Raw genomic sequence first — 26,266 nt, 5'->3', positions numbered from 1 at the left:
TTGCAGAAATTACTAAACTAATATCGCTTTTTGCAGATTTTACGAGTAAACACAAAAATGACGCCCACACATTCTTAACTAGTTCTAAATGCAATTTTAAGTCGAAGACAATATTTTTTCTTCGTCTCTGATGCTTCTTTTGATCAGGGTACTGACATTTAAAATTATACAGTTTTAATGAGAGATATGCCCAGAATAGCGACTTTGTCGCAATAATAGTGCAGCCTCTTTTACGACAGATAACTGCCGACAGTAGCTGGTGGCGGGTCATTCGTCCACATATAGCGTGTTATAGAAACGAGCTGGACTTGTTGAACAACAGAAGCAAGGTTAACTACCACGTTGCATCCATAAACAGTCAAACTGTCCCTGTTTTACTTTTCACATTAACTCCCAAAGAACGCATGCGTGAAATAGACCACACGCTAACAAATATGCGTCTGTAGTCAGTTTCATGCGTGCATGAATATGCATTCATGATACGGCCTTCAATTGTTTGCTGTTTACATCACTTATTTTGATAAACCACATTAAAGCAGAGTATCGGATGGAACAGATTGTTATCTCCCTTGGATACTGACAAGCGGGAACAGGTCTCTTGTACTAGCTTCACCACCAGCACCACCAGCAGCAGCAGCACCACCACCATCATCATTACCATCATCATCATCATCATCATCATCATCATCACCACCATCATCATCATCATCGTGCTTGATTTCTTATAATGATCATAAAAACAATTTGGCGGGGGCATGTACAACTTTGTCAGTGCCGCTTTAGTTTTGGTGAATCCTCACCCTGCCTTGCGCTCGGTTCATTTTCTGTTCCTGCACTGCGTTTCTCTTGTCACTGTAGATCGATGGCCGCTACCACGAAACCCGTAACGGGGAAAAATGGCAGAATCAAGTAAGAAACGACGGCACCTGAGTATCTTGCCGAATCAAATAGTAAAATTTGCTCGGCAGGATGGGGATATCAAGGGACACGGATGTGACCAGGGAGATGAAAGTCAATTTATTGCACTGTCATTCAAATCAAGATAATAACCCGAGACCGGAAAATCGCTGAGACAGAGTTACAAATTGCAATCAATTGAAAAGGATATTGCATTTTGACACATCTTCATATGACTTCTTCATCTCGTTTCGTCGGTTTCTCCTTACTCAAGAAGATATGGCAGACATGGTGGTCGATTCTATCGTTTTCCCCGTTTATTAAAGGCTGATCGCTAAACACATGACTGGAGTACAGAGGCAGCATTTGCCGATAGGTCACAATTTGTAAATATTGACCTCACCTTGTAGCTCTTCCCGCCGGTTTTAATTTTATTGCTTCCTGATAACCAATGGCGCGGCCTTATTTATTTTCGTTGTTCATGCTAATTCAATTCATCTTCAAATTAAATGGCGCCGTGTTAAAAAATCATTTCTCTCCCTCAATTAAAGTTGGTGTCCCCGGTGAGAATTACGTAGTATTTACCTAATAATTTATTGGTATGATATGGCTAATGAACGAGTTATTTGCGGACAGTACGATTTATCCTAGGAGCTAGTGAGACGTCTCGAGCGAAGGGCAAGCAGACGACATGCATATTCATGACAGATTCTCACAGGAGACTGTCATGAAAAGATTACTGTCCGAGATGTAGATATAACCGTACATATCGCATGGGATTTTAACATGGCTAACTTTTAGATGTGTGGACAAGAGTGATGCAAAAGGCTAGCATTGAAATCACCCTCAGTCTTGTTCAAATCATGGTAAAATATTTAAATTATCCCTAATTCTACGTACGGTGAACGGAATGCACACGTGTGCAGCTATAAATGACGGTATTTAATGATGGTAAGACATCCCGAAGAGCATAGAGCAATCGGAATAGGATATTTTCCCCCTGCATTGATAATTCTATGCTGAAACAGTTGAATGCATACAGCTTATTATTGTTGACAGGCGCATATAACATATTCAAAAACTTATTCAAATATCGGCGCCGATAGATAGGCAATGGGATATGCTCACGTCCCAAACCTGTCAAAAAAAGCACACACTCTAAAAATAAACTTTTGTCCGATGGGTATTGCGGAGTACCCCCTCGACCGTAATGCTTCTTCGCCTGTCAACATCATGCTGTCCATTCATTGATCATGACGGGTTGCAAACTGTAGAATCGAACACGCCATATTCTTTAGGGTCCACAGGTAATCTGAAGAAGCCGTGGCATATCCCCCTCGAGTATACCTTCAAAATTGTGTTCTGAACATTAACGTGAGTGTCTGGGTTATTTGTTTTTTTCAAAGGTACTATGTACCTCTGTGGTATGGATGAACAACAAGTTGATACAAATACAACTGTCAGTGATGAAACTAAAAATTCGACTACAATAAAGGCCTCTAGTAATTTCGACCGTGCAGGGCTATTTGACACTTCATACATTCTAGTTAAAGTGATCGATAGTACAGTGTATACGCCCATTGCCCAATTTGCTTTTCTGCTTTTCAAGGAGAATTCTCATCTTGCCTTATGCTATTGACTAAAATTGTGCATTCTTTCGGAAATCTCTGATATTTATCTTCCTGTCGCCGTGGTATTTTCAGCTGTCATTTCTGCTCACAATTATATCCACTGTCTTCTCCCCGCGTTTGAGTCGTCGCTTTTGAAGTTTTGCCCTTTTTAACGTACATTTCCTCCAGTTTCAAGTTGCTCTTCCAGTGTATCAGTGGTTAATCATTGATCATTACAGCCAATTTCTTATTTTTTCAGTTTGTTTCATCGTTTTTCCAGTTAAACAGTCATTTCTGTCCGTCTTATTATTTTCGGCGTTTTCGTGTTTCCTTTTTTCGTCTTTAAATAGTGAATTGATTAGATATGTACTTTAGTGTAAAAGACATTGATTTTAGTATTAATTGTTCATTTGAAAAATTAAAAAATCTTGTTATTTTTCTTCTTCTCAATGCAATGTATCTATATTTGTATATAAATTGTATATAATGTATCTATATGTTTCTATATTTAAATATATATATATATATACATATACATACATTTTATATATCAATACGAATATATAATATTATACATGCATATAATGTTATATTATATTATATATAAATATATTATATTATATGTAGTATTACTATATTATATTATACATGTAGGTTATATATATTTATATATACATATATATTTTTTTTTCTTAATATCTCTGTAATTAGGGTAGATGACAGGTTGGAAATTACGCCATTGGCCTAAATTTAACTTTTTTTCTAATTTAAACAAGGAATATAATCTATTATTCATGAGATCAATCAAAATTTGCTATATAATTCATAATTTGTACTTGTCTTCGACTACTTATTCTCATTCTTTTTCTCATTCTTGTAACTGAGGTGTACTAGTCACAGTGTTGCCAGTGGTGCCTCGTGTATCGTTTGTCTCTTGTCTCGGAACACATATGTGTGATGAGCCAACGACTGATTGATGAAGTGCAGACAATCCCTAGACGCCGCTAATGAACCATCTAATGAACCGTTGACTTCATGGAACTTGACATTCAGTACTCACAGTTGTTTGTCAAGTAGTGCCAATCTTTGCGTTTGTTATTTCTAGAGGCTATAAAACGCACGCCAAAGGTTAAGTTCAAAGCGAGAAATATAGGTAAGAGAATTTTTTTTCTGTTTTGGGGGTTTTCTTGCGCAGCTATGTGGCATCGTACATCTTTGGGTTATGATGTAGAAAAAGCCGATACCCTATTAGTTACGGCGAGGCTGTTTGAGTTGAAGAGCACATCAAATTGTGCTTCTGCGGCCTTGGTGTTCTAAAGTGGACAGGCGACAATTTTAATACAAACTCCTTAAATTTCATGCAAGTAGGACTTTAGTAGACCTTATCGTTATCTATCTCTACGATTAAATTGACCGTAGTAACCCCGTTCGTTTAGTTTTTGCGGTCAAAGTCAACTATCATGGCTCATGAAGGGAACTTCAAACTTATTTACACCGAATCCCATACTAATGATTCATGGAAATTATTCGGCCCTGAAACTTCCAAGGACACATTTTAAATCAACTGCTATTCCGTTGCAAAAGCTATTCGGATATACAACCATTTATGAATAAATTGGCTCTCGAGAGATGTCGGTGTACTAAAAATTGCCCAATTTTATAATCAAGCATAGCTCTACGAACGTGGTGTACCCTTATAATTCCTTACATGTCGACCTCTTGACCTTTCATCGCGGTTGGAACTTTCACTTCATGTATTATTCACGTATCGATATCAAAATGTTTCAAGCTGGTATGTGAAAACATAAATCCTATGGTAGGTTGATTCATATTGAACTGTGCATAATGAGGCGATTTTGCCAGAACGTTCCATCTTATATGAAAGATATATGCAATCCAGAACGAAACCATATTTTAACAATTCATCTGATACGACCTTTATATGTGTATTCCGCCCATTAGTAATTCTGCCCTGGTACATAGTCAAATGAACGAATATGCGTACGGTAACAATATACTATATTCAATTGGTTATTTCTTTCTAAAATTTTTAAAACACGAGATACATTGCATGGCATTTTGCCATACACGATAGGGTATAGTAATCTTGGTTTAAACGTGAAAAATTTCACTATCATTGCCTTTACGCAGAAAGCTAACTTAAGCTGACTTAAGATAGGATAATGTTTCACATCTATTCAAATCTAAGCTCCAGTGAAATGTTTGAGTAATGTTTTGTAAAGATCACAGACACAGGTAAAGTAGTCCAAAACACGGCTAAAAGCGTTTCTAGCTGTTAGGCAGATAATGATAGTAAAACGGATTTTGTCAATAGTAAAAGGAATGTTCTTCGGATGATCCACTAATGGGACGAGCTAATCCCTTGGGTTTATTCAAAGTTTGATTAAATTGTAAACGTCTTCTTTTCTAGACCCTAGCAGCCGTCAATAATGTATGCTTTTTTATTTAAATCACACACATGTAACTTTCAGAAATCCCCAAAACCAAGACAGCAATCCTATCAATGAATTATAAGATTATTTGCAAACATGCAGAAAGTAACTGATGAAAAAATGCGAGGGAAAATAAGTCGAGAGGTGGTCGCTACACTCGCAAATTATCTGGCGCAGCCCTCATCTCGCATAATGACAAAATCGATATTCTTTAACCCTTTCAAACAGACAAGACAGATCACGTGTTTTTGTGGCCGTGACAAAAATGATCCATCATTACTTTTTTTCTCATTCGCAGGAGACGTTATCTTTCCCGATAGTGTTGCACTTATTCCGAACAGGAATAATGCATCCATTCGCAAGAAAACAAGTATAGGTCAATGGTGTTGGGGTCAGAAAGATTTTTATCCAAGTATGGAAAAAGGTCATACATGGAAGGCAATATCTCTTGGTGCTGTAACACAACAGATCAAAGTATTTAGATCCATTGTCAGTTCTCGTACCTATCTCAGTTTATGCCATAAATGGTTTTGTGTAACACCTTTGCGAAATATTCAAGGCATACTTGTTCATTGCGCTTTTAAAAAGGACGCCAAATGACCTGTAGAAAGTCCAAAAATCCTATAGAACAGTCAAATAAAAAGAAGTATATTTTGGCTTATGGTCGAAATAACCGTGAAGTGATGTCGTGAATGAACATATCCTACTCCACATATGGCGCCTACCGTATGCCAAGCATTGAGTAAATAAAACAAGGTCAAATTCAAATGACAAATATCACTGATGACTTACAGATGCCATTTGCCTGACAGATATACGATATATGTGTAACCGACTAATGATATTTGAAGGCTGAAATACAATATATCATCAATGATCTAAACGTACGTAAACTCACATAAATATACTTAATTGTGACCATCATATTACTGTAAACAGTCACTCATTAAGCTATCGCCTAGGGCTTGCTAAGTTAAGAAGCAGCTAATTTAAACATTTCCCTATATAAATAAGGTCAACGTGGCTTGCTAGCTTCATTACAACCCACTCATTTAGTTTAAGTTCCGATTTCACTAATACAAACCATGCAGGTAATTCAAAAGTGTTTTACACTATGTCTGAATGTAGGAGTTTGTTTATAAAGTCGTTCCTCATCAGAAACATACCGCAATTCCATTTCAGTAATATACCCAGTGCCGTTCATATCACAAACACATGGTGCCACTACAATTCTGCGTTAGTAAAAATGGTTCAGGGCTGTAATGGTACCACGATACAAGCCCGTTTATAAAAGTGTAATGCCATTGCTATATGCAATGTTGCGTGCACAAGTATGTGAGGAGACCTGAACTATTCCCCGGATGTTGACCAGTAAGACGTAAAGCATCCCAATGCACAAATACACGTGACGGTGTTTGTTTGTTTGGTATGTCTCATAGGTATCCCTGTGTGATTGGCATGCCATATCTCAGAAGTTGAAAAATCATAAATCTTCCACTTTTACGGCGTAGCAGCAGGCTTTGAGGGGTAACACAGGATTTGAGGCCTTATCTGCTCACTCATATATCAACAACCGTGACTGCAGTAATAGATGCAGTGAGGACCATGTACAGGCATGTGCTGAGATGTTTACCACTGCTCTGAAATCATACCGAGATGACAGGCGCTAGGAAATTACTGAACTTATTAAAGATACCTTTTAACATGGACCGACCAGGGACTGATGGATGCAAGTCCCGCAATCTGCCTGCACATCTCGTATTCTGTAGAATCTGATATTTTATCGATCAACTTTAATTGCTTCAAACTTTGCCTGACCCTTTGCAGAAACTTGAAGGTGTCAGAGCCCCATTAAATATTTATTGCACATCACATCGATGCCATTTGGATTGTTTGCTAAGGCAGTTCTGTATGAGATTTTCGAATACAAGAAAAATGGAACAGATCTTATCATATGTCTCTGCTCCCATCCATCTTAGCATCCAAATGCCACAGCGTTATGATTAAACGTGGAAGGGAGAGATAAATCCTAAAAAGCTGCAGAACGTAACGTTGGTTTACACCGCATCACAATCACTACCATAGAGTGGTTATTATTCATTGACAGCATATGTGAGGCTCACATAGAATAAAATTGGATTGAAATTATGATAACGACGACGGCAGCAACAGCAATAATGATAGTGATTATAAATGCAATGATAAATATTTATATATAATATATATATATATATATATATATATATATATATATATATAATATGTATATACATACATATACGTATACATATATATACATACATGTACATATACATATATATGTATATATTATATATATGTATATGTATATGTATGTTATATGTATACGTATATATATATATATATATATATATATATATATATATATATATATATATATATATATATATATATATATATAACACAATGTGTAATATATATTACTGCCTGAATACATGGGTTTATGTACCCGAGAGCAGGTGACATTTTGTCCAACGCCAGGAGAGCAAATTGTCTCCTGTTGCGAGGACCCTTAGAACCATGTATTCAGGTAATAATATTTTTATTACATGCCTCTTCACAGTTAATGCTATATGGCATTTGGTTACATACCGGGAATTCTCAAACAATTTTAACATTATCGACCAACATGAAACAGATTTTAACGAAAGTCAAAATAGCAGTGCGCGCATGGATATTTTACATCTAGCGTTAAGTGTCTACTTTGAAGTCGAAAACGTCGAAGGGCTTCAGCGGACCTAGTAACCATGGAAACCGGTCCGTACATCGTTCACACGGCCCACTAACTCCCCGGATGTACCTATTCTAATCAATGCACTGATTTGTAGTCACACCGAGGTATGTAATAAATACGTTATATACATATGCACATATTTATTAATAAAGTGCATCAACGGACGTTAGTATAGTGGGAATCTTATGTACCGCATTGTCATGCTGTTAACTACAAGGTTGCAATTAACCTCGAAGAACAAAATAATTTACAGACCTCTGTTACACGTGTACTTGATAATTAATTATAATTGTATTTTCACACTGGAAATAGAGGTCCTTTCTCTTGAATTATAGCAATTACAATAACTTTATTACGATGCTGTCATTTACCTACAGAAATATCATTAAAACTTGTTCCGAAATAACAAAACATCAAGGATGCCATCTCGATAAAAGCAATTTAGAATCGGAATTGCACGAGTGATGAAAGCAGTCCGTCCTTCCATTTCCAAACGGCGCCAATACATAAAATAATGATTGACTTCACAATTTTTAAAATTGACATTCTTGGAAAGGCCGATAGATAACGATTATACATCAAAGGAAGACGGCCTCATAATGCATACCAAAAGATCAAATTGATGCCCTATGAGGTGAAGCACACAAAAGAAGCTGCGGCCTTATAACTTTGCTTCAAATGGTCAGACTGGGACGTCTGTGATCACCTGAGTAAGTCAGTAATCATCAGTCTGGCGAAACTTTCAGAATGTCACTGGTGTGTGCATGAGATCAGCACTTTGAAACTTTGAATACAGAAACAAGATTACTGGATCAAAATTGTTAAAAAATACAATGCTTGAATCAAAAAAGGCTTGATTTTTTGCAGCCCCGCAGTTAGTAAATTGATTAAATATGCAAGGAACTCATAGTTACAATGAAACATGACTTACATCCTTGAAGATGTCATAAGTAGACTTGATGTTCAAGGAATTCGAAAACCCGTGAAAGATTTGATATCTATGGGATCCTACATCGACTCGCGTGATTCCCGAACACTGTGGAATGTCGCTACGTTTATTTATTTGCATTAAACCAGAGGTTCAAAACAATAAACACGCGCATCCGTTAATGTGGTCAAAACGGTTGGCAATTACCCAGTTTGTTCATCCTTTACACAGAATATTGTACAATGTATATGCTTTGACATAAGATTGCTAATATGATGATACTGCGTGATTGAGAGTATTTTATGACAGCCAGCCTTGATAAAAATAGTTTTCAAATGAGACTTTCAAATAAGAAAGTGTCCATAAAATGAGCATTAATTTTAAAAAAGCCTAGACGTTCGGAGGTGCACCAACAGGTGGTGCACATTTTGATAAATATTTGTGCTCGCTCCAATAATCACAGCGCCATAGTGTGAATCTGAATCCAAGAACGTTTTCATGCGTTTCAGTGCCGGTGGCATAAAATGTAACCAACTGAACATCACAGGTAAACATCACACTACACGCTCAGAAAATATACCTCGTTTCTCGGACACTGCTATTCAAACAAATCTGCTCTGTTGTGCTTATTTGAAGCAGCGGACTGGCCCCTTTCTCTTTATATAATATGCAAATTATCTTGTCCCTACTATTACAGTTTCGCTTAGTGAGTCTCGTTGATGCACAAGTTACACACTAAAACCATTTTCACAGTTCTTTCAATACTTAAAATTCAATTACATTCACATATACAATTTTCGTGGCAAATTGGAAAAATATTGATAAAAAGTCGATGAATTTTGGTGAGGAGAGGAGAGAGAGACGTAAAATTCAGCAAATAAACTTCCAGCAAACAATACACCAAGTCAAGCGGGCAAAAGGCGGATAACAAGACAGTTTTGGAGACAGATGGACAGGCAGACAGACAGACTCATGGGAGAATATGTATACAGAATGATTTCAAAGATACTGTGCAAGACGGAATGTCAGAGTTTTTAGATATGTATACTCAAGTCCCTGGATGGTTTACGGCCGACAACATTTGCTGGTTGTGCGGTGATTTGTATCTCGGACATAAATTCCTCCAACGAGCGCAAAATTACTGTCGGCGCGTGATAAATGCACGGTACAATATGTCGCTCGCAGGGCTTTGCTTAAAAACAAACGTCCATTAAAAGATTACAGAAAATGTAACACGAAGAAAAAGAACACCCGGGTTCTCAATACTCTTCGGCGAAGAGCACCGCGATCTTTCAAGGAGAATAAAGAGTCATATCGTAACGGAGGTATCGAATCACATCAAATTATGTTGATGTTTTATATTGTCTTTCCTGGCAAGTTTATGACGTTATCAAAAAAATGGGAAAAAACGAAGATAATAAACATTACGTGTTTTTTCTCAGTGTCGATGAACACATATTTAGGCCGGAACATGGTTCACAAAGTAGGACTTTTGGACTAAAGCTCCTGCATCGAATTCTTTTGAAAAAACACACCAATTTATAAATCGAAAGGGTATTAATTAAAATATCCTTCATAAAATTGTCAGTTTTCTATCGACAACCTGAGTACTTGCTATTTAAAACTGCTCCAAGCACACACTGGACGAAAGTTTTGAAAGTCAATTTTAGGCAGCGTAACCTTGGATACAACCACAAATATTTCATGTTCCATATGCGAAAAGAATACGAATCTCCATGATATCTAACACAGGGATTAACTATTTATCTTACTGAAAACGGATTCTTTTCAGTGACCAAAACCAGTTTTCAAACGACCAAAACAAATCAAAGCGAAGATTTTCGCAAATCTCGGCTATTATTATTCTTGCTATAAAAGACAAAGAAATCATTGTCCACCATTTCAAATGTAACCTCTCTTGAGATCAAGGATATTCGCTCCAACTTTGTGAGCTATCCCATTTATTGACCTAATAATTAATGGCTGTATAATTCATATAAACATTCTTTAATACCATTAATCCTTCAATGTAGTTAAAGTTATGCAACTTTTTGCTCTCTTCAATGACTGAACATCTCTTTCCGTCTCGCGGGTTCTCGCGTAGAGTTACCTTTCGTTAAAACTATCACTAGTCACGCGACGGTCGGAGAAAAATCGCTTCCCAGGTGTTTGGCAGTAATCGTCTCGTCTCAAATGGGGGTTTAAAAGCTCGTCTATGCTAAGCCGAGTGGCTGAGTGTGAGCTGGGCCACTGTTTAATTTATTTGAATCAAATAATGACGCTATTAGGCACACCTTATCAAACTCTTCCCGCCAAATTGTCACCAAAGCATCGATGTCCGGGCTGGTCTGATTTCAAATAGACACGCAAATCCACTACAGTGATATACTTTACACGCTCACTGAAAATTAATTTTACATTTAATCGTGATTTGTTACATAATAGAATATTTGTACCCTTTTCAATTATAACGGTATTCATGATGTAGGCTACACAGGGTTCAGGAAATTTCAAATAATCGGCTGAATGAAAATAGTTAAACCAAGGAGATTGTATTCCGAGAGGCAGCGTACGATATTTCCATAAACGGTATATAATATTCTACTCATTAGAGAATTTCAAAGAAAATTCACAACTCAAATTTTCCATCCAAACACATCGCATTGAAACAACCAAGAAGTAACGGGAGACCAGACGAAACTGCGTGTTATCGGCTAATAACGCGTGTCAATGTTACGGTCTGTGTATGCGAACGATTGAAGTACGTCCTTCGGGTTTATGAATGCTGCTGTACGGTTAAAGGTGTCCGCGAGACTAAACGTGAAATACGGTCGATGTTTCGCACCTCGTAGAGGTTTTACTGCAAAATGTGTGTGACTTTTGAAGAGAATGGCCGTGTAATATTACACTGGGTCAATAACTCGTGTGAATGTATTGATCGAACTATTAGTAACGTTTTACGGGCTACATCAATATAAAGAAACGACATTGTAGGTGGCGTGACCCCATACACCAACGTTAATAAAACAATGTTTATCAAAGAGCCAGATTTATCACAGTACTAACTGGGAAATTAGTATTAGATAGAACGCCAGTATGTCCAGATTACATTACGAGGTCAGGCGAACTTTGCTTTGACAAGCGTCTCGGCTGATCAAAAATTGATTGACAGCGGCAATGGACGGTTTTGACGGAGAGCACTTCTGTGCTTACAAAACATATTAAAATAAGGAGGAATTCGAGTATTATTGCCTTGAAGTGATCTCCGGTGGCACAGATGTAGTCGGAAAAATTGACTTCTTTGTCCGTGTCGACTTCAATTCCAACAAACGTAGGTCGGGTTTTATCGCACCACGAGTTGTCAAATAGATGGAAGTTAATGTCTGTTCACCAGGTGTTAATTGACTGTGCACGGGTGGAGAGCAGTGGGGTCTTGCCAATAGGATGCTGTCAGTTAATTGAGTAATTATACGACTGTATATTAAATTGCGCGCTCGATTATGATAGGCATTATCACGTTATCTGACTCCACGTTTAATCATTCACTGGCGCTAAGCCTGACGGGATTGGGTTTTGTCTCACATGGCCAACTGGCAGGCTGAAAATGAATGAACAGAAGATCTGTTCATCTGCGCGGTGAATGTGTAATCGTGACGCGTGTGCCTTTGTATCAATTATTATACAAGCTCAAGGTTAGGATCAGGTTACAATGTCATTCAAACCTCTGTAGGCATATATTAAAATTCGGTGGAAATGTACGTCTGTCGGGTCATTTAAACAACTACCACATTTCAAATTCAAAATGGCGGCCATCCCTTTATCTATTGAGGGGAACATTAATTATTCATTTTTTGGCACAGCTAAGCAGTGAAAACTTAATTCAATCCGTAAGCTCAAAAATAAGTCACACAAGCTGTATATAAAACTTTTAAATTCCGAATATCTGCCCCTGTGGAGGAACCTTGACAAATAACATCATCTGTGCACTGACATTTACTGCTAGTGCAGACTAGTACATATATGTATATGTGAGGATACACTCTCTATATAACATTTTTCGCTGACAAGGCCCTTAAAAATCATAAAATATGCCATGTATTTGTCGCTGCCTTTCAGTAATGTTCTACTAAGCCTTGAAAACTCGACTATTTAATTATAATATTGGGAATATCATATGAAAATTGTTTTAAGACGACTGGACAAGAACTTCAGCTGTATGAGATGGTCAGGAAGAGCGGGAAAAAACGTTTGAACTAAAAAAAAACATTTCGTGAGCGATCATTTGATTCATACAAGTCTGAGGACAGGTGCATGGCGAACATTTACCCGAAATTGAATTTACCACTCGGGTGTTCTAGCCCAAGCTCTTTCTCTCTTCAAAACGTGACAGCCAAAGAAAGCCATTTATCCTTGCCTCGTTCATGCCCAGCATGACGCTAAAGCTAATTGTATCTTTGAATGGAGAGAAGGCGTTTAGGCTTGTGTTGCTTGTGAAGCTCTATGGCATGGCGTTTAACTTTTTGGTGACCCCTTATAGATTGCTTATCAAGAAGTATACAGACAGCGTGATATCAAGCAAAAAAAAAAACGACCGCGGCCGCGCCACGGTGAGTAATTTAGACCGTCATTCAGATCGAGAACAAACTTTTTTTTTTTTGTATTTAAAATTGTTTTATTGGTAACATTTTTTAGTAACATGAACTTAAGATAAAAATGAAGTACAGTGCTTAGTTATCTACAATTTTGTGTAAAATTGAAATCCATTTGTTGCAATGTCTCTCTAATTTGTCTTTTTCCAGAGCTATTTCGTACTCTAGATGGTAGTTGAATTTCACTTGCAACATAAAAGCTGCAAAGTGTGGTTTACTCTGTTTCATTTTCATGGCATAGATGTGTCTTTGGCTAACAGTAGCAAGTGATTATGAATGTCAGAGTAACCGTCAACGCCAAAGAGCACTTCATTTAAGTTATGTCTCGTGAACAAACTGAGAGATGCCTCGAAAAATGTGTGAAACTCGTTCCAGAAGATCGAGAACAAACTTTGCGTATGTGCTACTAGCACGCTGTAACTGTACACTGTCAGGCGAACCGGACACCGCGTGGAATACAGTTGCAGTGTAATATACACGCCCTCGAATGAAAAATAACGGTATATTACTTAACTTTGCAAATATACACACAATGGAATGGATGGACATGATATTAGCAAATCATAAACACGTTTGTTTTCACGTGATCCGATACTGCAATCGATTAATGGTATCACGCCATCCCAATTACAAGCTCCGTGGCAATAGTTGTAATCCTAGAATAAAGCTTTAAATCAAAAAAACAATTCCCATTGAAACCATGATAAACATATATATCTTACTTCTTTGTTGATTATCAAATATTTGCATCTACTTTGACGCTCTGCCGGCTCCGTATGCAATATAAGCTGTAACTAAAAAACAGAGCAATTGGCATTCCATTGACTCAACACCGTGCTGGAATTTTTTTCATAGTTCTAACCTCTTCCATGTCCCCCCTATAATGACTTATTTGACGCTGTTGACGGCGCAGTTGTCTTTGAACTTGGTTAATTACTTATTTCTTTTGTTTTAAGTTAATAATAGGCATTTGAAATCACATCAATCAAATAAAGACGGTTTCGAGTTATAAAGACGGTTTCGAGTTCTTGGAGGGTTGAAATTTATCCTCTTCGGATCGATCAACTAAATGAGGGTTTCTTCTAGTATTATCTAACTGAGTGATTGTACTACTGCATGATAGTGGGTTGAGTTGTGGAAAAAAAGAAATTAAAATATACAGCAACATACAACAACGTAAACGAAATATTGTTTTCAACGACTTAAATTATCACTTGAGAAAACTGGCTTCGCAACGTATTTTGAACGAACTCTTCAAATAAAAAAAGTCGACGGAGGCCATTCCTTTGATAACTTGTCTTATGATCTTTTACCGCCAGATATAATAGGTTAAGAGATGTTAACCGATGACGTTATTCAAATTTTGTAAGTAACTGCAATTGCAATGATCAATTTCAAGAGAGAATACAGTTTTACGTTTAGACATTCCTATTTGCGTGTGGATCTAATCAAACAGACGCCACTATAGGGAAGCTGTCTGAAAATTCAGAAATCTTTGATAAAACTCTAAAGGCTAGCCTTGAGGCGAGGACGTAAGGAGAGGTCATATCGGAGATTCGATGAAAGAAATTAATTAATGAATTAATTAATTAGTGTGATGCGAGGCCAGTAAAGCATGTGAATATAGTTAATAATGCAGTGAAACTAAATACACTTAGGTCATTAGGAAGGAAAAGGAAAATTCAAAGACAAAAGGGTGGTATATAAAGGGACGTGCTACCAACACGTACGTCAAACATCTCTTGCCATTTTAGACTTTACAGTCATGTAAATGTAAGTACAATGGCCAGTTGATAATTAAGTTTTAAGTGGATTAGATTAATTAAGTATGTTTTGAAGCATTTAACAAAACAAAACAACAGTAGTTAATCAGGGAAATGGATATTGCATTATACTATGCCAATAGAGTGTTACTTGAGATCAGCGATACCTTTTTCGATTTAACCAAGTTTCGCCGGACGTTTTGAGGAAAATTTTTATGCATATTCTGGCTGTAACCTGGGCGACCAAAGTCAATTCATGAACGACTGTGGTGAGCAAAAAATAGTGCATCTCTCGGTATCCGATCGTTGGTTCTCGCCGGAATAAAAAGCTAAATTGGACATAGTGCTTATGAAGCCTTGTTGGAAGTCATAAAAAGATCAGATTGATTGGTCTTTGCAAATTTGTTCATTTGTTCCATTGACAACAGAGGTTAAGAGTTTTCTAGAAGGATGATGTGATCAGCTCTCTCAGACGCTTTAAGGAGAGTGAGAAAGAACACCTGTGTAAAGGCTGAACTCAACGTTATGAAGAAGTTGACATACTTGTTAAGTCACGCTATTGTGGCAGCAATGGCGTTTGAAAGAAAGACTATAGAAGGTAGCGAAGACAACTTTCAAATACAGCAAACACGACTCAATATTTCAGAAATAGGTGAGAGAGAAGCACGGTGGTGTTAATTAACATAGAAGCTTTAAGGTATCCGATTGTGACATGGCTACTATATCGTAAACAAGGGGAATTAAACCGACCAATCGGAAATTTAACAGATAAAAATCATTAGTAATATCATCTGCCATGCACGCCATACAGAATCTTCAGGAATTTCAAGTTGGCATCCCGGTATGCTATTCTTGTGAGTTGAATAGTTCGAATCCAGAAGACGAATCTTATCAGTTGCAAAAGTCGGCTACTTACTTGACAAAATAACGCATATACCCTGGTAAGGCTAAAACCATTTTGCCATTGGGAGGAAACCAATTATTGTAAGTGATACAACGGAGGTGAATGTTTAATGCATGTCAATGTCCCTGTCAAAGCACAGCCATACAGATGAATGAGACAAAGGTGAACGACTATCGCCACTAAGGGGCAATATTTCATTCACAGAGCGTCTAAGAACAGATGGGTCACTGACATCGTTTAAGGGAATGTTTTTAAAAAATGCCATCATTCAGCAGGAGCATATGTTTGAGACAATTCTTTTTTTCGCCATGATCGATCCAGAAGCTCATTAGGAAAGGTAGACCGTTGGGTCTTGATAAGATGAATATCTTTGATATCAATAAGATAAAGCTCGCGAGTAGATAACTAGGGCGGCTGTTGAAGTCTGTCGGAGAATCTTTCTGTTACTATAACAAGTCAAACTGCGTATACATGTGCGGATTGATCTTAAATCCACACATACATTTATGCACGAGTGTAAGTGAATTTACAGTTTATAAAAAGAGGGTACCCATTGTTCTTAATATAATGAAGACTGAAACATTTCCCCGTTTGTCTCTCTAAAAGCAAAAAACTACAGGGAACCTTAAAAACTTTGACGTTCTGTGGTTTACACGGGACAAAAGTACCTTTGTGGCAGTTACGCGCCAAACTTTATGAAATAAATATAGCGCTATATGACCACCCAGGACTTAGAAATGTGACACGGGTAATCCTAGTTGTCCCATGTCTTGTAAGTCAAACATTAATGCACGCTCCTGGCTGACGTCTTCTGCTTATCAATTTTAATGGCGTCTTCGGGGATCAGTAAAGCGAATATTAAACAGGTACAAACCAAATGCGGATATTACCGCATACAAAATGAAAAACTGGGCAGCCGTATTTGCTGCGAATTTCCATGGCCAATATTCCCAACGCCTGTCATTCATGAGTCGCATTAACTGTCGCCTGTTTGTCAGGAATTTTGGACTGTTAATCACTTCAGTGATGAAAGCCCCACAATGCATTGCAGTAAACTGACAGTTTCCTTCCTTCTTTAAGACGAGGGCACAAATTGATATTTCAATAAAGTGACGTCAAGTTGACTAAACAAGTTTAACATTGACCCCATCTTAAACCTTGAAGTTTAGAAGGATGCAAAATTGAATTAAAGTTTGATTAAGTGGCATTCATAACACACAAGGAGAAATCCTAGCATTGATTGATTAAGTGATTGCAAGTACCTATAACTAAACTGCTACTAATCATTTTGTTCAGGAAATTAATCTATTAATCAAGCACTGCAATGATATGTATGACGTAGACAGTCCATTCATTATGTGGAATTTCAGTCACGTGATTACTAACCCTCCACTTACCGTTCTGAATGTTGCCGAACTGGTTGACCAACCTGTCTGACTGCCGGACCTTGGCTGTGAGGTTTGTAAATGGTAGAATGTTTGGGTTTCCATTGACGTGTTCGATTGCTAGATGAAACGCTTCTTCGGCCAGATCGCTGCCCTCTCTGCTAAATATACCACCTGTTTGTTAAGCAAGAAAGAGGGGACATTATATTTCTATGGTGAAAACGATTAAAAGTTTTACCAGGCCTGGATATTCCAAGTTGCGCCATTACCGCTGTGAAATAATCTAGAATCTGCATCGAAATGTTTCGCTAAAAGTCAGAGTCATTACCATCATTTGGATAATTCACATCTTGAAAACAAAAGTTTTATACAACTGCCATGCTTTGGCCGAGAATTCTTTGAACTATTCCTCTTCATAATCAAGTACACAAATCAGGGGTCACAATCAGCTGTTTGGATTGGAAGACCCAATGGGAAAAATATATTGTCTATTTTTAACAAAAAGTGAAGAAAGTAAAAGCCTAGATTACTCTTGACTATTCAAAGTATCGATTTAACACAAATGGTTGAGCTGCCTCATTCTTTACTTATACAAAAGGTAAGATGGATGGCAGGGGGAAATTCAAGCGTCTCCGTTTCTCTCAGAGTCTTTGAAGTATGAACACTGACGCAGCATGATCACACGATCCAATTTAGTCATATTAAAAGTTGTTTTAATAATTAGTTCTCAGTTTGCTCGCATTAACAAAAAAGCATTGGCGTTTTGAAGTGTACATCCTGGTTCCAGGGCATAAAGGTTTTAACCCCTAGGGCAGTGAAATTATCTCCCGCGCAATCGAGTCATGCGTCTTTATGATATTAAACGCATTAAACCTTTTGCATTGTCCCGAATAAGATGTATCGTTGTGTAATTTGAGCAGCTATAGCTTTTCATGAGTGCGGTCCAGGTATTGCAATTACATGATATCAATCCACTCTTCATAAAACCAATTTCACTCATTCATTTGACAACAATGAAACCCAAAAAGGTTTGTTAGCGAGAACTAGCACCGCTCTATATTTTAGTTATCACAGAAGATGTTTCGTAATTTTTATTTCTATGGTGAGACCGAAATGAAAGGAGCGGTGAATATTTACAAAGTTTTATTAATAAGGAAGGTGCCATATGAACACGGAATCCTATTTCACGCAATGTTGGGATTATTGACTGTCGTAGGCGCTGAACAGTGGATAACCCGTTTTTCAACATTTTGTTCAGGAAGTACATCATTAAATTCCCATTAGCAACAACTTTTGCTGGATTTTCCAGTCGGCGTGTCAGAAAACAATAGCTTCTTGTTCGACTCCAAAAATCGTTTTGAGTTTATCTTGTTAACATGGTATGCATTTGTTGACTGTAAAGTCATTTACAGCTAAATTCCGATTGGGGGATGGGATAGATTTCATTTGTATAGTATTGTATATTGCACACTGTGTACGTCAGTCTGAGTTAAGCGAGGCAGTTTTTCATCAATGCATTCCAATGACCTATCAAATGTTATTGCGCTATTATTCTACAATGAATTTTTATTCAATTCCATTTTGAAATCATTTCTCGACAGACAGCTCATTTACGTTTGTTCGATATCTGTCTGATAAACGTGTATGACGTCTGTTTCTATTCCTGCGCATCGTCATCTGTCCCGGTATCTACGGACATTAGGAAGATATACCTTAGCAACCACAAATCTCCAGAAAGTTGAATTGAATCTTGACGGCACGGCACTTAATAACTGCAAAAAATGCTAAGCACCCAAAGATCCCAAGGAGGGCAACTGAGTGAAACCTGAATGTGCTTGATAACTGCTCACTATAAGATGAACTTCAGTACCCTAAATTCTCACGAAGGATGGTTCTGGATGAAACTTGATACAGCACTTCAGAAGCGGTATATGGTTGCCAAATGGCAGCGTACCGGGCAAAAAATGTTTCCCGTTCAATTTTCACTTTTTCACGGTCTCCTTCGGTCGTGACTTTTATGGTATCAACACTAAGTCTTCGCGGATATATGCAAATCAGTCAGCATCTCACTCCGCCATAACATGGTTATACAATGGACAAATATTACTGTACAGTGTTAAACGGTTCGATTTATACAAGTAATTATACTTATAGATATGTGATGTTTTTATGCATTTAACTTGAAGGAATCCTTTTTTAAACCACATACTGTATTTCAAATTTTTTATAGAGTTATCGAGGTAGAAAACTGTTTGACTCACAACTATTAACCTTTGGAGAAGCCATAATGATGCATTTCATAAATATTAAAAAGAATTACAAATGCCCTAGAAATAGTGATCGTGAGACTGTGAGGCCGTGAGGAAAGCGCGCATTAAACTATAATATGTGAACGATTTCGGTGGGTAGCAAAGTATAATTTAAGTGACGAGCACACTAGTCAAGTAATTTACTAAATCACATACACTCACACATACATACACTCACACATACATACATACACTCACACATACATACATACATACATACATACATACATACATACATACATACATACATAGATACATAGATACATAGATACATAGATACATACATACATACATACATACATACATACATACATACATACATACATACATACATACATACATACATACATATATAACACACACACACCACAACACACACACATATATATATATATATATATATATATATATATATATATATATATATTATATATATATATACATATATATATATATATATATATATATATATATATATATATATATATATATATATATATATAATCTTTGAGGATGGCTTTTTCCTAGAAATATATATACACAATTAAGTAAACATCATGATGTATGTGTGCGTGTCTATGTATTTCTCTGCATATCATTTTGTCGAATTTAGCTTCTCCTCACTTAATACCAAGAGTTATTTGTGGGTTTCGATATTAGAGTTTTATATATCGCGACAAAAGTGTTGTTAACGAAAAAAATGAAATGCGTCCCTGCAAGGTGTATAGTACAAGATATTTATGATGATGTCACCCAGATAAATCCAAACTGAAGATGCGTTAAACGTGCGGGAGAAAAATGCAATCTTCAAATTCAATAATCTTTTAAAAAACCCTGAATCACGTGTTGGTCCATTTTAATTAATTATGAGTCATTCTCTCTCCCTGTTAAATACTTTGAATCAAGGCGATTCCTATTATCTACTTGGTTAATCGGTTCCTTAGTGGGAGTAGCATCAAGATGAAGATACCGTAAATAATTGATTACCTCGACAGATATTCTTTGTATTATCTATAATATATTCTGAATGAGTGCTTCCTTTCCAAATTTCGCGAGGATATCTTCCTGTCCAAAAATCACTCTCTGAGGGTACTAAGTACCGGACATTGCAGTATATATTTATATATTTCTTTCTAATTACCTCTCAGTCATGATAACTCCCACGCATTGCTCTTCTGACGAAAGGTTGATGTCCTGTGTATTAGTCTATGTATATGTGTATTGGACACTGTAAGGCTTAGTAGGATTGGTACGTCTAAACGTTGGGCATTGGAGCTTAAATGCATCTTGGAGACTAATATTCAGGCGGGTTTTTTTCAATACTATCCTGCTCCACCGCTTGCCCGGGCTCATTTTGAAGCTCTTGGAGTAAGAGAAATCTTTCACACCTCCTGTTTTTCAAAAATCGCATAATTTAATTTTAACCGTAGATAGCGGCCATTTTGAACTTCAAATATCGGTAAATGTAATAAAATTTGTTTCTCTATTACCAAATTTTGCCCAGTGACTCCTCTGAATGTTATCCTTGATTTATTGAAAAAATGGTTGAAGGTTACATTGAGGAAATTTTGAGCGAAAGTTTAAGTATTTCACTTGTATGGCACGTACTACGTCTCTTTAGCAAAAGTTTCAGCCAAGTAGCTTGTTGTGCAAACGTTATGACGTCAAGAGTGGTTTTGAATGTTAAATACATTCTTGAGTACACATTTGCGAATTCTGTTTGTCAATTACACTTTCTCATGTGTTGTACATATCCTAACCCCTCCGTCTGGACTGTTTTCCCTGTCGTGTATAAATATATATCCCCATACCTATTTATATGTCAACACTGATATATTTATGTAGAAGTTTAGGTAGATAGCGCCTATAGGGGGCAGATGTTCGGACTCTCAAACTTTTAGCATTCTTTTCTGTTCTACCACTTGTGGAGGCATATTTTGAAGTTCCTGGAGAAAGGAAAACTTTCACTGGCTTAGTTTTTCGAAAAATCGAAAATTTTATTTTTCCTCCATAGAGTCAACACAGGGATGGCGGCCATTTTGAATATCAAATGTCGGTAAATCTAAAGTTATTTGTTTCTCTAGTACTAAAATTGACACGATGACCCCCGATTTTTATTCTTGATTTGAAAGAGAATGGTTGAAAGATTCCTTACAGAAAGTTTGAGCAAAAGTTTAAGTCTTTCACTCTCTAGGCGCATACTATCTTAACTATATTTTTATTTCTCTTCCATCCTACCTCAGACAGACCCTGCAACGGTCTCTTAAACGCTGACATTAATATGCAAATAGCGACACCGCGATGACGAATTTAAGACATAATTTACGAGGTTTCAAATCCCGGATAGCTTCCGTCTCTTCTGTTTTAGTCCACTCACATATATATTTTCCTCTCCAGAGACCATGTTGTGTATTCTAACGCAGAAGAGCCTCCTAAGGCACATCAGTGATTTTTTGCCAGCGCTTGTAAAGTGGAAGATTGTCTTGCTATATGCGAAGTGTCTCTTTTTTAATCTCTGATCTTGTGCCAGGTTTAATCCGTCTAGTTTATCTGGACAATCGCATACGAGCAGGGCTGATATTTTTTTCGCCCATTTGATTCAATTAACGTCATTTTGACTTCTTTCCCCGTGAATCTTATTGAAATTGGTAGACTTTATCCACCATTAGTCGCCTACATTATTTGGCGGCATCTTTTTGTGATGAAATTAACCATCAGAGTCTATGATTTAACATTACCTTCTATGCTCTACTTCGCTCCCGCCCCCGGTAATATCGAGTCAAACTCTAAGGAACGTATCATGCCGTAATGTTTTGCATTAACATAGACTTTAGGTTTGAATAATGTGACTTCGTCCTCTCTACTTCAAACAATTAGAGTTTTTAATCAAAATTATCTCAAAAGCGTAACAAGTAGATGATGAGCTCCCCTGCTGTGTGCAATAACAATTTATGGAAAGTCCTCGAGAGAACATTATGATGCCAAACTGACGCCCGAGGAGTGATAGCATTTGAGGCTGAGTAGCTGCTTTTCTCCAATAATATGAGTCGAAATAATAGATGTATTTCTATCAGGCAACAAGCACACCTTTAAGGAAAATCATAATATAAGCTTCTTGAATACGGCATGGGAACATTATTATCTTTGAATCTATCAATTGTTGACATACTTCCTATATCATTCTGTATCTATGGGTAGAAGGACATTTTATTACGTGTGTTTGGATGTCTGTTGATCGATTCCTCTGATAATCCTCACATCTACCTATCCATCCATCCATCTATCCCTCCATTCATCTAGATCTATCTATCTATCTATCTATCTATCTATCTATCTATCTATCTATCTATCAATCTATCTATCTATCTATCTATCTATCTATCTATCTATCTATCTATCTATCTATCTACTATCTATCTATCTATCTATCTACAGACATAGACAGATAGATGGATATAGAGCATCTATCTGTGATACATACCTACCTACCTACCTACCTACATACATACATACATACATACATACACATACATACGTCCATCCATCCATCCATCCATCCATCCATCCATACATACATACATACATCCATCCATCCATCCATACATACATACATACATACATACATACATACATACATACATACATACATACATACATACATACATACATACATACATACATACATACATACATACATACATACATACATACATACATACATACATACATACATACATACATACATACATACATACATACACTACGTATCTGTCATCGACTTTATGTGCGGGCGAATGCGTATCTCAACTATTCAATGTAGAGGGTCGTTAACCGCTACTTTTATTCAATAGAGGTAGGCAGTTTATTCCATACAGATGGCTCTTTCATCGCGTAAAGAATATTGAGAAACCATGGCAATAAACAACGATTACTATAGCGTCGTTATTTCATTCAGTTCTACTTAGCTTGGCTGACAGATTATATTCTCAGTGACATTGTCTCCTTGACACGGTGCGTCATTTGGTCGACCCAGCCATATGGAGCTTTCCCGCCAATAAAACCTTTCCATTTTGGTTTGTGTCAATCTGTTCCAAAACGGGGATCTTTCATTGCTCGTCGTGTTTCCTTATCCTCTCTAAATGTCCATTAGATCAGATTCTGAACTTAATCAAACTGAGCCTTTGACGCACAAGCGAGAAGTTAAGCCTGGCAAACTTATTCCAAAGGAATAGCATACGATCCTTAGACTCTAGATCTGGTGCTTACCAGTTGTGCGGCCGTACAAGACCCCGTTCAATGAAATGCATGGAAGTTAGATTGTTTTATATTATTGAGACGAAGGGGTTGCTTTTCTTTAAATATCAGATTAAAGATAAATAAAATTGAAGTATCAACCATAAAAATTTATCACATATAACATTAAACATGTAACTGACCACGAGCAAAAAATTCAAAACTTAGTTGAAACATTTTTTTTAATCGATAATGTAATCAATTAGAAATTCGAAATCAAGATAGTATATGGAACGATCCAGATTAAAATGTTGATACCAAAAGGATATCATGCGGTTTACAGCAAAATTAAACTTCCAATATGATGACAAAATATAGTTTAAGCTTGAGGTAAGCAAAACTGAAATGATTCAATAGGGCACGATTGCTGATATTTCCTCCGGGCATCAATAATTTCCCTCACGTAGCCGGTGATTAGGATTATACAAATATCCCCATTTCCAGGGAAAATCTGTTTGAGCAAAGCGATTTTTCAATTAGGCTTGCGCAAGCGGTTTTCCCAAGGGTGTTGCGCCTTGTGTAAATCTTCCATGAATGCTGGCGGGTTTTTTGGGGGAAAACTCAGCCCCGGAAATGAAAACCATAATTTGGCGACTGAGAATTAATCTCTGGATCAATAATTGGCATATCTTCACCCATGCATAATTCCATGGGATAAGCCATTTCTGAGTCAGTTTCCTTCAATTATCATGTGTTTCCTGACTCATCTTTAAGTCAACTCTCTTTCCAAGATCAAATCATTTCGTCAGAAAGGAGCGAGTGAGTGATTTAGGTGTTAATAGGTATCTTAACTTTGCAAATGTCTTGAAGAGCTCCAAGAAGTCCACCAACTATTTCCTGTTGGAATCCATTCCATGACTTATTCATCAGCTCGACCTGAAGATCGCGTGAGATAGATCGTATCTCCGGAACCCCCGGCTTGTCGCTCGCCTCGCTTCTGACAACGCAGTCTGCATTCTATCCCCCCCGGGTGATGGAAACATCATCAAGGTGTGATCAACGCTTACATGAAATTTTATTACGCTCTGCACTGGCAAATTACCTCCCACGCCCCCTGACGAGAAAGGAGATGCATTGAAATTATAGCTCTCGCTATCTTCCGCCCTATTTTGAAACTTCCCTAGTACGGTATGAGAGTGTGCCTTCATTGAGGCCCCTCCTGGCTGACTTTAAGCACAGGACAAAGAAAAAAATTCTCCTTGTCTGAGCTTTTATTAAAGTATAAAGCTAATAGTATGACTCGATTACTTTTTACAAAGTTGTTGCACATTGACGAAACAGAACTGCACTCCAGATTATTTGAAACCTGAAAAAACTCATTTTATGAGTCCTTTTGACACGTAAAGCTGTGAAGCGTTATAGCTCTCTGTCACTTACAGCGACAACTCTTCTGTGAAATTTCCCAACGGATTTGTTTAATGTAGTTCGTGGAATTTTCTGTCCAGTCAGTGTTTACTAGAGCCAACGAAACCGTGTCAAAAACGGCTTTAAAGGCTTCTTAAGTAGCTGCCGAGTCTTGCTTCTTTTTGCTGTAATATTTGACGGGCATTTCTCACTTTCATATTTATTGGTGCGTAAATTTCAACTTGACAAGCCCACGTAGCGAAAGAGATTAATATGCGTTGTATTCTCGTCCTGTAAAAGACAAAACTTCTTGATTTGTCACGACATAACGACATAGGTGAATTTTAAACTTGTACATTGGCGGTTTTTGAGGTCTATGGAACAGGACATGTATTTTCAACTTTTTGAATGGCATTCCTACAAAACAAACGTACAATTGTGATCATACATGAGATTTACAACTAGGAAAATACCAGAAGTCGAAATGACGTCGAATGACGTCGAAAGTTCGTCAGATCACGTACAAATTACGCAAGGGTACTCCGCTGAACTGTGGCAAACACAAATCACCATTGCCCCGTATCGAATATGACATATCGATTTTTTTCCAATTCTCTTAACCACTTCGTGGCACATTGAATACCATCGGCGCGTATCATTCCGGATTTGTAAATCCCGGAGAAATACGCACATCCCGCAATCATGCTCTTGAGAAATGAACTATGAGCGTCCCTTGGGGCGAGAATGCTCAATTTAAAAATCTTTCCTTTGGATTATTCCCTGTCCATTTATTTCTAAACCCATCAAGAGATTGTTATCTCGATAAGAAATGGACTAATTATTATCATATTCGGCGAATTACGGTCTGTGTTACTTAAGTACTCCTATAATTGACTTCTTCTCTTCAAGCATCACTAACTCCGTCGGTCAGTCAAGTTGAGAGTAGATGCGTTTGAGT

At 37.2% G+C, this 26,266-nt stretch overlaps 1 protein-coding gene across 5 annotated transcripts in view; it reads right to left on the bottom strand.

Moving 5' to 3' along the window:
- LOC139137064 (glutamate receptor ionotropic, kainate 2-like) overlaps positions 1 to 26,266 on the bottom strand; it is a 117,637-nt gene that overhangs the window by 31,787 nt on the left and 59,584 nt on the right. For all 5 annotated transcript variants that reach the window (XM_070705022.1, XM_070705024.1, XM_070705025.1 and 2 more), the window contains exon 3: positions 17,375 to 17,536. In XM_070705022.1, the coding sequence (XP_070561123.1) occupies positions 17,375 to 17,536 (162 nt within the window). The remainder of the gene's footprint in view (positions 1 to 17,374; positions 17,537 to 26,266) is intronic.

The sequence above is a fragment of the Ptychodera flava genome, chromosome 7 (genome assembly GCF_041260155.1).
Source record: "Ptychodera flava strain L36383 chromosome 7, AS_Pfla_20210202, whole genome shotgun sequence".
Classification (NCBI taxonomy): Eukaryota; Metazoa; Hemichordata; class Enteropneusta; family Ptychoderidae; genus Ptychodera; species Ptychodera flava.
Note: the sequence above shows the minus strand (reverse complement) of the source record. Positions and strands in the feature narration are given on the sequence as shown.